This window comes from Theropithecus gelada, chromosome 3, assembly GCF_003255815.1.
Source record: "Theropithecus gelada isolate Dixy chromosome 3, Tgel_1.0, whole genome shotgun sequence".
NCBI lineage: Eukaryota > Metazoa > Chordata > Mammalia > Primates > Cercopithecidae > Theropithecus > Theropithecus gelada.
Genome location: NC_037670.1, coordinates 52,595,793 through 52,613,438, shown reverse-complemented (window position 1 = coordinate 52,613,438; position 17,646 = coordinate 52,595,793). Strand labels below are relative to the sequence as shown.

General features: G+C 39.1%; 1 protein-coding gene across 1 annotated transcript in view; it reads left to right on the top strand.

Moving 5' to 3' along the window:
• The first annotated feature begins 953 nt into the window (after nt 1–953).
• The window catches only part of LOC112621599, a 74,766-nt gene continuing 58,073 nt past the window's right edge, over nt 954–17,646 (top strand). The window contains exon 1 of the mRNA XM_025381054.1: nt 954–1,055. Within this exon, the coding sequence (XP_025236839.1) occupies nt 954–1,055 (102 nt within the window). The remainder of the gene's footprint in view (nt 1,056–17,646) is intronic.

Genomic DNA, 17,646 nt, shown 5'->3' with positions numbered 1-17,646 from the left:
TAAGACTTCAGTTATTTATTAAATTTATTTATATGTATGGAGTATTTGTTAAATTTATTTCTCCTTTCAGCTCTATCAGTTTTTGCTTCATGTATTTTGAGGCTCTGTTTGGTGTGTACATATTTAGGATCACTATGTCTTCCTAATGTGTTCATTCTTTGATCCTTATGTCTCGGTCTTTAGTAATTTTATTTATTCTGAAATTGTTTTTTAAATGTTAATATGGCCACTCTTGTTTAAATTCATGTTTGCATGGCATATCTTTTTCCATCCTTTACTTTCAACCTACCTATGTCATTGGTTTAAGAGAATTTCTTGAACAACATAGTTTTGGATCATGTTTTCTTAACCACTGTGCCAATCTCTATCCTGTAATAGGTGTATTCAGACCATCTATATTTAAGCCAATTATTAGTATGACAAGCCTAAGCCTGCCATTTAATTATTTGTTATTTTGTTTTTTCTGTTTCTCCTTTCTTCCTGTGGATTATGTCAGTTTTTTTAATAATTTCACCTTGATTTATTCATAGTGCAGGAGTGTATCACTCAGTTTTCATAATGGCTGCTCTAAGGACCACAATAAGCATATGTAACTCATCACACTCTACTGGTATCAACATTTTGACCAGCACAAGCAATAGGAAAAACAGGCTTCCACACTTCTATGTAAGTTGCCTTTACTCTCCCCACCTTTTTTTTTTTAAACACAGTCCAGAGTTTTTGGTTGTTTTTTGGGGTTTAACACCTATCATGCCATGTATTCATAGGGGAGAGGCCCCAGCAGCTCAGGTTCCTCTCCACTGCTTCTCACAAAGTGTGCTTCTCTGGGAACAGGCTGACTCTTCAGCTGAACCCTAGTACCCTTCTCTTTGGTTTCCTTCTTTTTCTGATCATTTTCCTTCACATGTTTCAGGACACTATCTTGGCTCTTAAGAGTGCTTAATGTGTTCAACATGCACATTAGTTCTCTTGGCAAGAATCGTGCCCCGACCTTGTTTGTTTACAACGCCAACAGCATGCTGAGTAACATCGTAGACTCTTCCAGTTTTGCCATGGTAACACTTGTGGGGCTTCCTTTCTGAAGAGTACCCATTCCCTTGATGTCTCCAATAACACCTTTCTTAGACATTTGCAGGTATGTGGCCAAAAGAACAAGTCCACGTTTTCTAAAACACCTAGAGAACATATCGGGTGCCTCTCCCCTTTCTCTCTGTTGTTCATCATTTTGGTAAATTAACAGAAGATGGTTGGTTCCAGCCAAAAGGCCCTTCCTCACTTTTTAAGCATGTCTTAAATATTTCCTCTGCATACACTTAGTATATCAAATTGTGTTAAAATTTTGCTTCAACCAAATATAACTCATAAAAAGTCTATTACATGTGTCCCTATATTTGCCCATTCCAGTCCTTTCTGAAATTCAGAGCCTTATGTTTTCATTTCCACTCATTTAAAGAACTTTTACCTAGTCTTTAAGGGTATGCTTGGCAGCAATAAATTATTTTCCTTCATTCAAGAAAGTTTTCCTTTTCCCCTCATTCCTGAACGATATTTTTGTTGCATATAGAATTGGTGGTTAATGGTTGTTTCTTTCAGCCCTTGAAAAATGTTGTGCCATTTTTCTTCTGGCCACCATCATTCCAGATGAGAAGGCGCCTCTCAATTGGACTGGTTTTCCCCTACAAATTACACATTGTTAAACTCCAGCTACTTTCAGTCGCTTTCCTGAGTCCACCTTGCACAAGTTTAATCATGACGCATCTTGGCACAGATTCCTTTGGGTTGATCCTGTTTGGGGCTCACTCAGCTTCTTAGATCTACAGCTTTCTGTCTGTCACCAAATTTGAGAAGTTGCAGTCAGAGTATTTCTTCAGCTCTTTTTTTGGTCCCACTCTATTCTTTCCTTCTGAAACTGCAATGACACAAGTGTTCTCTCTTTTATCATCATTCCAGAGGTCTAGGAGACTTTTTTTTTTTCTTCAGTCTACTTTTTTCACATTGGGCAGGTTCTAATCTTGTCTTCAAGTCCACCTGCCACTGCCACTCTATTGAGCCCATTCAGCATTTTTAAAATATCATTATTTTTCAGTTCTATCATTTCTTTTTGGCTTTTAATAAGTAATTTTGATTTCTTGGCTGAGATTTTCTAACGTTTTGTTTCAAAATAATTTGTAATAACTTGTTGAAACATTTTTATCATAGCAGCTTTCAAATCCTTGTCAGATAAATCAGGTAGCACCTGCTGATGGTCCTTTCTCATTCATAGGTGATATTCCTGGATCTTGGTATGAGTGATTTGCAGGAATTGTATAAATTTGTATGAATTGTATCCTGTATGTTTCTGATATTAAGAGACCCTAGATCCAATTTAATCTTTTAGTGGGCAGCTTCCCTACTACAAAGGTATTAATACCAGGGATGCGTGGGCGTGCATGTTCAGCTACCCGCTAGCCCCCCATTCCCCATCACCCTGACAAAAGTCAGGTGATGACTCACATTGCCTTGTTGCAGACAGATGGGGTGGGAGTTCAGCTCATTGACACCTTCCCAGCCAAAGTGTGGCTCCAACTCACCATTTCTGTTGCCTCTGTGTAAGATCAGCTACCCTCTGGGCCAAGCTACCACAAGGGAAGGGAAAGCCAAGGGCTAAGCCACACCAGTTTGTTGCTGCATCCGGGAGCAGAAGTTCAGCACCCCCATGGGCCCTACTTATACCAGAGGAGGGATAGAAAGGTGGGCAGTGTCAGTTAGCTCCACTCCTCCATACCTCATTTGCCACCAGTAGGTGTGGAGGCTCACCTCCCCACCAGGGGATGATGGCAATGGAAGGGGTCAAGTGTAATGGTAATTAGCCTCCTGCTAGCACCACCTCATCATGGCTGGTGGGGGCTGGAAACGGCCCTAAGCTGGGCCTTGCTGACACTACCCTGGCAGAGAAGTCAGAGCACCACCTGCTCCTACCAGGCAGAGGGTGGAAGATCGGCTCCCCATGAGGCGCTGTTAGCACCACCTGGCAGGGCAACTGAAGTGCCACCTGCTTCTGCCACACAGGAAATGAAAGATTAACTCTCTTCTCAGGCACGCCTCCTGCCTCTGGGTGGGGAACCGAAGCACGCTGCCTGCTCTCGAAGCCTCGGAAGGGAGGAGGGCAGTTTCCTTGGTTTAGCTGGAGCAGAGTGAGTACCGAAAAAAGGTCTGTTTTGTTAGACCACCCTCCCTTCCCCTGTCCTCTGGCTATGCGGAACAGGCTCTTCTCAGAGTTTTGCTGTCTGTGACTACTGGTGGTTCAGGGATGCAGGCTTCCACAGTGCCCTGTACGGGACATGTGGGAGATAGTAAGGAAACTGAGGGAACTGACCCCCTTGTCATTCTAGAGTGGCCACAGTCTTCTCTTCACCTTTCAGCATCTTCCTATGCTTCTTTGTTATGTGAAGTCCAGGGATTTTGAGTCCTAAGAGGGTAGAGAGAAATGGGGCTGCTCCACCATTCCCATTGTTTCATCTTTCTTTGCTATCTTGCACAGTTTCTACTTTTCCTTTCCTGACTCCCACTGGTCTGGTTGGGTTACTATTCATTTCGTTTTTGCTCCTGTGAATTTGAAAGTTCCACTGCTTACTTTTCTCTTCCTAGCAGTAGTGATCAGTCCCATATTTTATGACTATTTCTTACGACTACTTTCTCCACAAAGACCCTCTTATCCTTCAATCTTCCGATGAAGACAAGACCTTCAGAATAATTTCCCTGTCCCCATCTGCCATGTGGCAAATGTTTGAGCACCTACTATGTACCGGGTGAAGAAAAGATAAGGAGCAAAATAACATTCCTGCCCTATGAAGCTTATAGTCTACTGGGGAACTGAAAAAAAAAAAAAAGATATGTACCATTATGCATCTTATCCCAGTAAGTTAATAAAGCAGTTGTTTTAAATACAGAACAATCAGGAGGCAGCTTGGAAGTAACTTGGTAAGCCAGGTGGGTAACGCTTAGAGGGTAAAGAAAGATAACTGGGACCATCCACACAGAACCTTGTAGGCCATAGTAAGGCTTTTAAGTTGTATTCTAAGTGCAATAGGATTTATAATCTAAGTGAGCAGTGGAAAGACATTATTAGATTTATGTCACTCTGGCAACTGGATACAGAAGTTAAAAGTTAGGGCCACCATTTGTAAGGCTTATTAGTGATGATGGTGGCCTGGAATGGCAGCAATGAGGCTGATTATAAGTGACTGGTTTCAGGGTATGTTTTAAAAGCAGAGAAAACAGAATTTACTAACGGGATTCAGTGTGAGAAATAAGAGAAGAAAAAAATGAAGGATAACTCCAAGATTTGGGGCCTGAGTTACTGGATAAATGATAAAGCCACTTATTAAAATGGGAGACACTAAGTGAGAGAGATTTGAAAACAAAAAAAAGAAAAAAGAAAAATCGAGAGTGGTTTCAGATATGTTAGATGTGAGAAGCCTATGAGATATCTAAGATGACTGACCACTGGAAATATACCTCTGGACTTCTGGGAAAGGCTGAAGCTAGAGATAAACAAAGGAGATTGCCCACAAAGAGAAGAGAAGTCAAGAACAGAATAAGGACTGAACCTGAGGATATGAAGAGAAGATTCAATGAAGGAAACAGAATGAGCTGCCGCCAGCGAGACAGGAAAGTACAGTGCCCTGGATTCTAAGTGAAGAATGGTGCCACGTGCTGTGCGGGGCTGTCGTGGGACCTCTGGAACGTGCTCCTGTCCTCACACCCGGCCCTCTCACCTCCAGGATCCGCCTCCAAGAGCCTCAGTCCTCCCAGCAACCTTGCTGACTCCTGCCTCTGCTTTCTCACACTCTTTACGGGGCTATGACAGCTACTTGTGGTCATTTGAAAGGGATAGCAGGGAAGAATGGGAGGACAATTAAGTGGAGTTCGTACCCGACAGCTTCTTCTTCTCAAGTGTAGGCTCCACCATCTGCTGAGAGTGAAAGAGGCCAGCGTAGAGTGAGAACTGTTGCTTTCAGCAACAAACAAGTCAACCTATCAAGGAAAGGTGAAAGGACTACAGAACAGTCTTGAAGAGCCAGCTATACTCGGAAACTATAAATGTAGAAAATACTGCAGACTGACTCACTTCAACCTACTCCCACCTTCTAGCCCTGCAGAGTCTGGAAAGCTGAAAACCACATTTCCCAGTTCTCTTGCTACTGGGGTTCTGCTCTAGATTTAGGTTCTGTCAGATCATGATAAAAGTGAATCACGCAAAACACAAATTGTATGGTCCAACTGGGTTAAGAACGAAACTGAACTAAGTGGGGAGAGAAACAGACTGTGACGTAGCCACTTTGCTCTTGTGGACAGCGGCTGAGGTGGTGTGGTTCTGAGGCCAGCAGTGGAGCAGCAACAGCCAAATCAGCAGCCCCATGTCTGGGATAGACGCTGGCCACCCTGGCAGTCCAGTCCCACAGGGCAGCCTTGGGAATTGCTCCCAGCAGGTCGTGCTAGAGAGTATGTTTTTAAGTATGCTCAACAATTCACCAAGAAATTTAATTCCCTGTAATAAATCACTTTCTGCTTAAAGTAGGAAGAATTAGAGTCTGTGCTCGACAACTGGACCCTGACCAATACCATCGTCAAAGTTGTTCTAATTTATCCAGAAGTGCTGAGCCACAAGGGTACAAGAGAAGGGAAGGGCAGGGAGTTTGTGCTAGGTTAGGGGTATGCATGGTAGGACAGATTACAAAACAGGCAAGCCAGTTCAGGGTTCTGATGTAGGAGTTACAAGTGAGCCTGGAATCTAGGCTGAGTGTGAAAGGAAATAAAGCCACTGCCAACATACAAGAAGTCAGAGATAATGAAAGACACAGACAGGTAGGAGACCAAGACAAAACAAAAGATAAGCATTCCATAGTCACAGTCGAGATACCTCTTTGACCTCATTAAACGGCAACACAAGGTTATGAAACGTAATGAACACCTCTGCAGAAAATGGCACGCTCCTTTCATACACCATTTGTATGTACTTTCCAAACACCAGTGACCTCCCCAGAATGTCTAGAAAACACTGCAGACATTCCAAAAGTTTCTAAATATCATAATTTTTGCCAAGAACCGGCTGTATTGACTCTGCATTTTGGCCTTCAGTAGAAATCAGGTACCCTCCCTCCCCTGACAAAGCAACAGAACCACAGGAAGCAGCCTAGTTCCCAATTTCTTAAGCAGGAGACCTGAACTCTTTCCCAGACAGCATACCTGTGAGAATGCCAAAGTCAAACACACTGCCCCAAGTAGCAGCTTCTCCTTTTTTGGCGCTGCCCTTATAAAAGGTTATGACACACTGACAGGGAAAAATCTAAGAGCCCTTTTCTGGACAATGAGGCTCATTCCCCAGGCTCAACTTAGCCTTCAATTCTAATCAGCAGTAATGTCCAAGTGGTAAGCTGAATAACTGTTTAACTTAAAATGTTAGCATTATTTAGGCACTGTTAATAAAATTTAATATAATGAGAATCACATAAAAAACTTGGCAGATTTACCAAAAATATTTCCTGTATCTATTCCTGGGGGGAAAAGAAGTTATTTGGAAATAGAAGCACCTTACTGGCTGAATGTCAGAACCTTTAAAAGTATCGCTGTCCCCTACAGCACATTATGACATTCCTAGAAGTTGTTCCAGCCTCTACTAACTTTAATTATAAAATGCAGAGCCTTTCTAGGGCCTAGAAACAGAATAATTCTAAAATAAATGGCAGACCATTTACATTTACTAAAAATAGCAATAAGAGTTGTTTTTCAAAATAGATAAGATTCCATTATCACGCCTTTATAATGACTCTGACTTCACTTTAGAAGACTTACTACTTACGAAAAACGTGAAAAAGGGCAATCTTTAAGTTCTTGAATCCTGTTGAACCATATCCCTTTTCACCCACAAAATAAGAATTTACATACAGAAAAGATATAATGCCAGAATAACAGGAAAAAGGGGAGAACAATTGACAGCACTGACATTAACGGATGGAATCCTGCTAGGATTAATTTGTACAACTTTAGACACACTTGTAAGTAAGCCATGCCCTGTACCTTAATCATCGAGAACAAGATGAGACTTAAAACTATAATTCATTAAAGACATTTTTTAAGTTTTCCATGGATAACCAAAAATAAATCAGTTTAAATCTCCAAAAATCTCAGTGATTAGTGTCTTTCAAAAACTTTAGACATATTAACTTTCAAGAAAATAATAGTTTGAATAAAGTATTTTTTAACCTGAAACAGATTCAACACCATCTTCTAAGCATAAAGAGGCTCAATACTAGTCGAAATAAGGCATGAGAAAGTTACATTCTGAAATTGAAGTAGTTAGCTGATTTTGAGTACCTGTAAAGTAAGCAGTAACTAATGTTTACCATAAAATGCAAAGCTACATTGCAAGGTTCCATTTTATTGTAAAACTTAGATTTTCTTATCAAAATACCTTTAAAAGTATTTCCAAATAACACGTCTGAAAGTCAACTAATTGGTACTGCCTTAAAATAAGCTGCACCTGAGATTATCTTCAAGTAATAAGTGATTGAGATTAAAAAAAAAAAAAAAAAAAAGTTGACTGTGCCCAATCTTATGAACCTGGTATCCAAAGAAAAGGTGTTTCACCAAGCAAACTCAACCTTTAAAGACTTGTGTTCAGATATGACACCAAAAGCACAACAAAGGATAAACTGAACATCAAAATTAAAAACTTCTGCACTTCAATGAATGCCATCAAGAAAGTGAAAAGAGGACCCACAGAATTAGAAAATCACACCTGATAAAGCACTTATATCTAATATAAAAATAATTATCACAACTCAATAAGACAACTAATGTAAAAAATGAGCAAAGGATCTGATACATATTTCCCCAAAGAAGATGCATAAATGGACAATACGCACATAAAAAGATGCTCAACATTATTAGCCATTGAGGAAGCACAAGTAAAAACCACAAGATACCACTTCACACTTACCAGCATCATGCATTGGCCTATATTCTGTTGCTATAACAGAACACCACAGACTGGGTTTTGTTTGTTTGTTTGTTTTGAGACAGAGTCTCGCTCTGTTGCCAGACTGGATTGCAGTGGTGCAATCTTGGCTCACTGCAATCTCTGCCTCCTAAGTTCAAGCGATTCTCCTGCCACAGCCTCCCAAGTAGCTAGGATGACAAGCACGCACTACCACACCAAGATAATTTTTGTATTATTAGTAGAGATGAGGTTGCACCATGTTGGCCAGGCTGGTCTCAAACTCCTGACCTCGTGATCCACCTGCCTCAGCCTCCCAAAGTGCTGGGATTACAGGCATGAGCCACCACAGCCAGCCCTATTTTTATGTTTTTTAAAAGACAGGGTCTTACTCTGTCATCCAGGCTGGAGTGCAATGACAGGATCAAAGTTCAGTGCAGCCTCCTGGACTCAAGCAATCCTCCTAACTCAGCCTTCCAAGTAGATAGGACTACAAGTGCACCACCACACCTGGTTGTTTTTTGGTTTTTTGTTTTTTTCTTTAAGAGAAATGGTTTTGCTATGTTGTCCTGGCTTGTCTCGAATTCCTGTTCTTAAGCAATCTTCTTGCCTTGGCCTCCCAAAGTGTTGAGACTGCAGGCATGAGTCACTGTGCCTAGCCCTAGACTCGGTAATTTATAAAGAAAAGCTGACATAGCTCATGGTTCTGGAAGCTATGAAGTCCAAGACCATGGCACTGGCATCTGGTGAGGGCCTTCCTGCTGTATGACATGGCAGGAGGCATCACGTGACAAAACAATGCAAACACATGCATGTTAGTGCAAATCTCTTTCTCTTCGTACAAAGCCAACAGTCTCATCATGGAGGCCTCACCCTGATGACCTTTATCTAATCCTAATTACCTCCCGTAGGTCCACCTCCAATCAACATATGAATTTGATGATGAAGTTTCCAACACATAAAATTTAGGGAGCACATTCAAACCACAGCGGATGATTATTTTAAAAAAGAAAAGTAAGTGTTAGAGAGAAATTAGAACCCTCACACATTGGTAGTGGGAATGTAAACTAATGCAGCCATTTAGGAAACTAGCAGTTCATCAAACGCTTAAACAGAGTTACTATATGACCCAGCAATTCCACCTGTAGGTACATACTCAAGAGAAATGAAAACACATGTCCACACGAAAATTCATATGTACCAGCATTACTCACAGCCACCAGAAAGTGAAAATAACCCAAATATCTGTTTATCAACTGATAAATGGGAAAAAAAAAAAAAGTGACATATACATACAACGAAATACTATTTAGCCATAAAAAGGAATGAAGTATAGACATCTACTTGGTATCCATAGCGGATTGGTTCCAGGACCTCCTCTGCATACCAAAATCCATGGAGGCTCAAGTATCTGATATAAAATGGCATAGTATTTGCATATAACCTATGCACGCCCTCTCCTATATTGTCATCTCTAGATTACTTATAATACCTAATAAGCACAAATACTATATAAGTAGTTGTTATACTGCATTGGTTAGGGAATAATGACAAAAATGAGTCTGCATATGTTCAGTATGGATGCAGTTTTTTAAATATTTTTAATCTGTGATTGAACGCCAGATGTGGAACGCACCAATACGGAGAACTGACTGCAGTAGTAATACACACCACCACATGGAAGAGTGGAGAACAGCATACCAAGTTAAAGAAGCCAGTCAAAAATGGCATGTCGGATGATTCCACTTACATGAAATGTCCAGAAAAGGCAAATCTAGAGAGATGCAAAGGAGATTAATAGTTCCCCTAGGGTAGGGGGTGAAGATGTGGCGTGATTATAGCTAAGAAGGGTGAGGCTTCTTTTAGAGAGATGAAAATGTTCTCAAATTGACTACTGAGAGTTGCACAACTCTGAACTCTAAATATCCTAAAAACTACTGAATTGTACACTTTGAATAGATGAATTATACAGCAGATGAATTATATCTTGAATAAAGCTGTTTTTAAAAAAGTATATGAAAAAGGAGCTTATTTCCTTCCAAGGAGATCAAAATGAGGAGACAGGAAAGGATCTGCTTTTCCCTGAAGTCATAAGAGAGTACATCACGGATGTGGTTTAGAACCAAGAGTGTTGGGAGCTTAAATGAGTACCAACCATTATCTGCAAAATGTAAGACGATATGCCTCATACATACATAACCATTTCTTCAAATTTAATTTGTCAGTAACAAAATATAAGTCAATTTAAATAAAAAATACATTTAAAAGACATACCTACTTAAATAATGTCTAGCGGTAGCCAGGGAGGGGATAAATGGCATCAGTGAACATTGTAAAAGACTACATTGATGAGAGCTTTTGTTTGGGTAATCCAGCATTATTTTTCAATTATAGTATTTTTCAATGATTCCTTACATTTCCATGATAGGAAATCTACCTTTTGAATTTTCTTACAAAAATATGTCAAACTACACAAAGTTGTTCACTGCATGATCACTTCTACTTACTGAAAAAAAAAAAAAAAAAAAAAAAAGCCAAACCACCTAGCAGCCCATCAGCTGAACTAACGGAATGGTATAGTCCATGCGGAATACTTCAGTCACTAAAAGGAAAATAGATGTATGTGTGTAGTCATGGAAAGATTTCTAAGGCACATAAGTAAAAGAAGGATGAAATGGAGAGCACATGATCCTATTTGTATGAATTTTTGAAATATATACTGACATACAAAGATTTTATGAAAAAAAATACACACAAAAAAATTCATAGCAGTTATCTTTGAGTAGAAGGATTAGGGGAAGGAGACTTACATAATACACTTTTCTGCTGTTTGAGTTTTAACCAGGTTTTTTTCATATATAAATAAATATTTTAAAAATCATACTATCTGCCTTTCTGTGTGAAGTTTGGGTCTTGTCACACAAATACAAGCAACCCAGATCATCTGAACTAGAATGTTAGCATGATCTAAAATGAAATCATCATCATTTATAAGCAACTTCAATATAGGTCTAAAAGCAAATTCTAAGAGCTCATAAATGTAGACCTTAAAATAAGCCTACTTCTCTTTTATGATACATTACTTCATTTCAAATAATTCAAAATAACACCATAATGTACTAATCAGATTGGAAAAAGTGAAAATATTTTTTAAATATCATTTGTCATTTTGCCTCTGGAAGACATTTCTTTGTTCAACAGTTAAAATATTTCAACTACAGATTTCCACATTATTCTTCCCAATTATCTTCGGGCGGAAAGTTAAACACGTACAGAATAAGAATGCCATACTAGTAACACGTTATTTTTAGGCAGTTCTATTCTGAATATGCTCCACATAGTAATCTAATTTTCACAGCCTCCAGAGGGACAAACAGGAAAAGCACGATCATTCCCTTTTTACACATGCATAGTGATAGGGTATCAAAATACACCGCCTATCATTCAACATACGACAGAACAACAACTATAGGTACAGACACCCTCTGTGCCAGAAGTGTTAAAAATTCAGACTTGAGTTTTCGATGGGTAATTACAGCATTACATAATACTCCTGGGGTACGGAAAAGCATACCGTAATCAAACACATTACTATTTCTGCAAAGAAATGTATGAATATTCACATCAAGTAGGATAAATAAAGACATAGCTGTTCAGGTCAAGTTTTGCTTCCAAATGAGTTATGAAACATTCTGCTGTCAGAATTTTTTTTTTATTTTGGAACTACAGATATGGGATTCCGGGCCTACACTGGGCAGCTTTCAGTTGGAATATTATTTTTCTCTACTGAAAAATATTTTCTTATATAGCAAAACTGCTTTAAATCTCAACGCTAAATCCCTGTTTGGAGAGATGGGTATGTGAGGTAGAACCTTACAAAGATCATCTCAGGGTTTTCTAGAAACCCAAAAGCATCATTTTAATCACAAAACCAGTCGCTTGCTTCCAGCAGCTGTATATAAATAAAATCAGTAAAAGCTAAATGTGAGCAGCCAGAGAGGAGACAAAATTTATTGCTACTTAATTAGCAGCTTCTTCCTTGTTATCCCTGAAACCTTCCTCATGGCATATCTGCGGATAGCTGTCTCCATTCATCAGCCTCTTCCTTCAATTTCTCTCTTCTCTAAACTGAAGATCCCCACCTGGTTCCTTCAACCATTCCCTGTGTGACACTATTCTCTAATGTCACCATGCTGGTCACTCTGTTCTGGAAATGCTCATTTGTCAATGTTCTTCTGAAGATGTCACACCCAGGATCAAACACTGCAGATGCTACCAGACCAGCTCATAGTCTGGTTATCTTTCTGGAACTGAACATTATCTTTACATCTGACGGCTTAAAATTATTCAACCTAAGAGCTAAATTACACTTTTGCAATTGGTGTAAACCCACAGGAAGAAAATCAATTAACTCACTATTAAAGTTTGTAGCCACTTTGTACCCAATAAGTGTATTTTAAAAATACTAATTTCAGTAATAAACAGATGTAAATAAAAGTGAGGGATCACAGGTTAAATGATAGCCTGAGAAGCCTCTTGCTTCACAAAATGAAAAGAAGGAAAACAGGTGGGATATAGATGAACCAAAATTAGCCATGAGTTGAAATTACTTAAACTGAGTGATGGATGCATGTATTTACCACTGCATGTATTTACATTTTCCATGATAAAAAATTAGACAAAAAATAAATGAATTGAAATAAATAATTTAGAAAGTAGTGTTGGTGAGAAGATCTAGCAATGGGGACTCAGTGGATGTGTAAACTAACACTACCTTTCCAAAGGGCAGCTCTGTGGTAGGGAATAAGACATTCTCTATGAGCCAGCAATCCTACTTCAAAGTATTTACCCTAAACTAACAGAATTATCAGACAACCGTATTCATCATAGCATAGTTTATAATGAAGAACCAAAACAACTTCAATGCCTAGCAATATCAGAGTAAACTAAACTATGACTCGCAGTGGAAGAGCATACATCCACTGAAAACAATGTCTATCTACATTTACAGTTTTGAAAACGGGCAAGTTGTGGACTGACAGAATACAAAACAGCATATAATTTGATCCCATTAGATATGTACACTTTTACATATGTATATAAGCACAGAGATTTCTAGAAACATGTTCACCAAAATGTTAACAATGGTTATCTCTGGGTAAAATGATTTTTGTTGATTTCTACTTTCTCTACACTTTCATATACTCTACAATTTGCAATGAACAAGTACCATTTTTACTAAGCCATTAGGAGGCAAGAAACTAACCACATTGTTAAGTTACATTAAGAAATACTGTACAGTAGCTTCACTGTATGTACACACATTCGGATAGATAGATACAGCTAAGTATATGTCTGCCCTTTTATTTGGTTGGCTCTTTATCCCTATGAGAGTGTACTCCGGATACAACCAAGTGAGATGGTCTTTGCTAGGCCTCTCGAAGGGAGGATGTTTGATTCAGGCAGCCTAGTCATGGTTTCTAAAAGTACACCACTTTTCCTGCAACAACAACCTGTTAAGATTTTCCTGCACAGGAAAAACCAGTTGAGCAAAATGTCAGAGAAATTCAATAGAACTGAGGACTATCTATGTACTTTGTAAAAAATTTGTAAGACATTATCCAGCAATTTTTCCGATACTTTTATAACAGACATAAAGCTATATTATTTAGCTATATTAATAATTTTACACAGGAAGCTGGTTCATTGTGTTGATACATCCTTTAATCTTTTATGACAGTTCTACGATGGAAACAGTTACTTTTATAAACCTATTGTCTGTAATTAATCATCATTTTGGTCCCTGGGAATTAGGATTACAGAAAAAGAGCTTCACATGCTTATGATAATAAAAAATTTTAAGAGCAATGCCTGAAATCTTTTAAAAGTATATCTATGTTTCTCTCCTTAAATTGGTATTCGTTGAATATTAATGAAAATATAAAGTAAAATTACTTATTTCATTTATAATTGAAAACAATAATCCATGGCATTAAAGGAATACAGAGCAATAGGTTAAGATGTTAAATATAAAGGTTAGGATATTATATATTAAAGGTTAGGATTACTATAAAACATGCAATTAGGAAAAAACAGGCTATTAATGCTCAGATCACGAATCCTTGTGTATTCCATGTTTAAGATATGGTCTACGGTTGTAAGATCTCAAATCTCCACATCAGAAACTGTGTTTTAAGCATCACCTATGAGACTGAAGCATCACCAAAAAAGTGGTTTGGGAGAGAACTTTAAGATCTCCTTCCCAGGGAACCTAGGATGCTTTTGGTGACAGTGACGAGAAATGCAATTCCAGAGAAACATAACCAATAGCTGTTCCACCACCAGAGTCTACCACTGAATATGTGGCTTGAATACAGTTTCCTAAAGCTTGTCCTCTGTTAAAAATAAAGAAAAGTTCAACATGGAAAGTTTACCTTCCGTTAAGAAAAATGAAGCATGGGAGGACTTTCGTGCAAACGTGTGACCATAAGAACTTTCAGATTCTGGAATCTTGCCCTTTACTTTTTTCTGGGCATAGGTTTGATAAAATTACAGGAGAAAAACAAAGCATTGGTCAAAAAAATAAAAATACAAAAACCAGCAACCATCTCAAATTGAACCCATTAGGATAACTTTTCTAAAGAACAGTTTTCCAGTTTCTATTTTAACAGCAAAAGTAAGAGCCTACTTTTGCTTTGAGTGCAAAAATTACAGTTATAAAATGGGAGTGTATTTCCTATTAAAGTATCTAGTTCCACATCATCTTTGATCACCAGGTCCCATACTCAGGAGCAAACAAACTTCCAAGAGCTACCTCCTGACTATTCTCATCCCATACTCCAAACATTTTACACATCGGCTTTTTATACCTACTTTTCAAAGGCTGAAAGTTCATCAAATTAACAGGCAAGCAAAAAACTGCCTTTAAGGGAGTCATTGAGTAGGTAAGGCTTCTGGGGTACCAGTAAATATTCTAATGCTTTGATTTGGGTATTACTTATATGTGTATGTCTCTTTGTGAAAATTTATCAAGCAATATACTATTTGTCTTCCTTTCCATATATACATTTTAATAAAAATTTACTTTTATAAAACATTCTTACAATCAAAACAATCTACTCAATTTCAAATGCTAAAAGAGGACCAGAAAAATGACCATGAAAAATGAATCTGACCCTACAACAGCAATGTGAAAAAGAAAAACATGAGTATCTCCCTAGCATAGATAACCAGATTTTACTGTGAGGGCCAACAGCCCATTTACACTCATTTCTCTCATGCTTACTTCTACATGAGACGGATCATGTGATACAATTCTTGTAACACACAGAGGAATATGAGACCAAATGGCTTAAAGAAATGAAAATAGGTAATAGAAACTCTGCAATCAAAAGACAGAGAAGATGACATTTCACTGGCTAAAGAAGAACCTTTACCCAATCTAGCTACAGATCACTAAACTGTGAACACTGTGATAGGCAGAATTCAAAAATGTTCTGCCCCAAACTCTGGAACCTGTGACTAAAAATGAGATCTCACTCCTGTGACGTCATATTCTACGGCACATTTAACCAGAAGGCAGGGAAATTATTAAGGTGGACCTGATCTAGGTACACGAATTGAGAGTTTCTCCAGCTAAAAATGTAAGTCAAAAGTACTCAAAGCATACAAAGGACCTGATACTCCATTGCTGGTTTGAAGATGGAGTGGGGCACATGAAAAGAAATGCAAGTTGGCCTCTAGAAGCAGGGTGTGGCCCCAGCTGACCGCCAGCAAGAAAACAGGAGCCTCAGTCCTACAGCCACAGGAACTTAACATGACCAGTAATGTGAGTGAGTTTGGAAGTATATTTTTCCCTAGAACCTCTAGACATCTTATGGCCCAAACACTGGCCAATGTTACCACATATTTTCTTCCTATCTTTCACAGCAAGCTCTGGAAATTGGATAGGCACAAGCAGCAATTGTGATAAAGAAAAAAGAATTACACAACATATTCATTCACTCAAACATGAAGTGGGTTCCCCTTAGGTACCAGGGACCATGCTGGGTGCAGGGAATGTAACAATGAATAAAGTAATCCTGTCTTTTGAAGTTCACAGACTTGGTGAAGACTCAAACTCAGCAAATGAATTGAAATTTGCCTGGCCCTAGGTGGAGTGGGGGAAGGGGGCTAGGAGACAGCATCACAGTTAAAGGGACCTGCCAACAAAAGCGCAAAACCTGGTCTGGTGCATTGGTTCACGCCTGTAATTGCAGCACTCTGGGAGGCCGAGAGGGGCGGCTTGCTTGAGTCCAGGAGTTTGAGACGAGCCTTGGTAACATGGCAAAACCAAAACCGAAACTAGCCAGGTATGGCAGCACACACCTGTGACCCCAGCTACTTGGAAGGGTGAGGTGGGAGGACTGTTTGAACCTGGGAGGTAGATGCTGCAGTGAGCTGTGATGACACCACTGCACCCCAGCCTAGGCAACAGAGGCAGCGACAGTCTTGTTGGGGGGCGGGGGAGTGAAGGGGGCAGGGGACAACACATTAGGTGAGGAGAAGGAAGCAAAAGAGTGGAACTACCATATGCCACATGAAACCAGGAAGAGATTATACTGCAAAGGAAAACAAAGCTCAGATTATAAAGATCCCTGAATGCCACTGAATTTTTTTTTTTTTTAAAGGAAAGTGTAGGCAACAATCTGACAAACTGGAATTCTCGTACATTGTTGGTGGAAATGGAACATGGTTCAGCCACTGTGGAATAGAGTTTGGTGATTCCTTGAAAAGTGAAACACAGGATTGCCATATGACCCAGTAATGCAACTCCTAGTCATATACCAAAAAGAAGTGAAAACAGGTGCTCAAACACACACATGTTCACAGCAACACTATTCACAATAACCAAAAGGTGGAAACAACACAGATATCCATCAACAGAAAAATGGATAAACAAACTGTTGCACATACACACAATGGAGTATTATTCAGTCATAAAAAGAAATGATGTACTGACACATACAGAACCCAGATGAACCTCAAACATCATGCCAGGCAAAAGCAGCCAGACACAAAGTCTTATTCCTGCATATAAAATTTTCAGAATACATAAATCCACAGAAGCAGAACATGGGTGGATGGTCATTAGGGGCTGCTTAATGTGCATGGGACTTCCTTTCGTGGGGGATGAAACTGTTCTGGAACTAGAGGTGGTGATCACACAGCACTCAATGTGTTCAACGCCACTCAACTCACTTTAAAATAGTTCATTTGATGCTGTGTGGCACCTAAGGAAAAAAAAATACTTTAAAAAGAAAGAAGTTAATAAAAATGACCTGTAGAGGGAGAGGGCAAACAGGTTGGGGGAACAAGGGTATAAGCAGAGCTTCCGTGTATACACTCTGCTACAGTTTGACCTCTGAATCCTGTAAACATGTTTACAATGGAAAGAAAGAAAGAAAAGAAAGAAAAAGAGAGAAAGAGAAAAAAGAGAGAAAGAGAGAAAAAAGAGAGAGAGAGAGAAAAGAGAGAGAGAGAAACAGAGAGAGAAACAGAGAGAGAGAGAGGAGAAAGGGAGAGAGGAGAGAGAGAGGAGACAGTGAGAGAGCAAGAGAGGGAGGGAGGGAGGAAAGGGAGGAGGATGAGGAAGAGGAGGAGGAAGAGAAACCAACTCATATTTATTG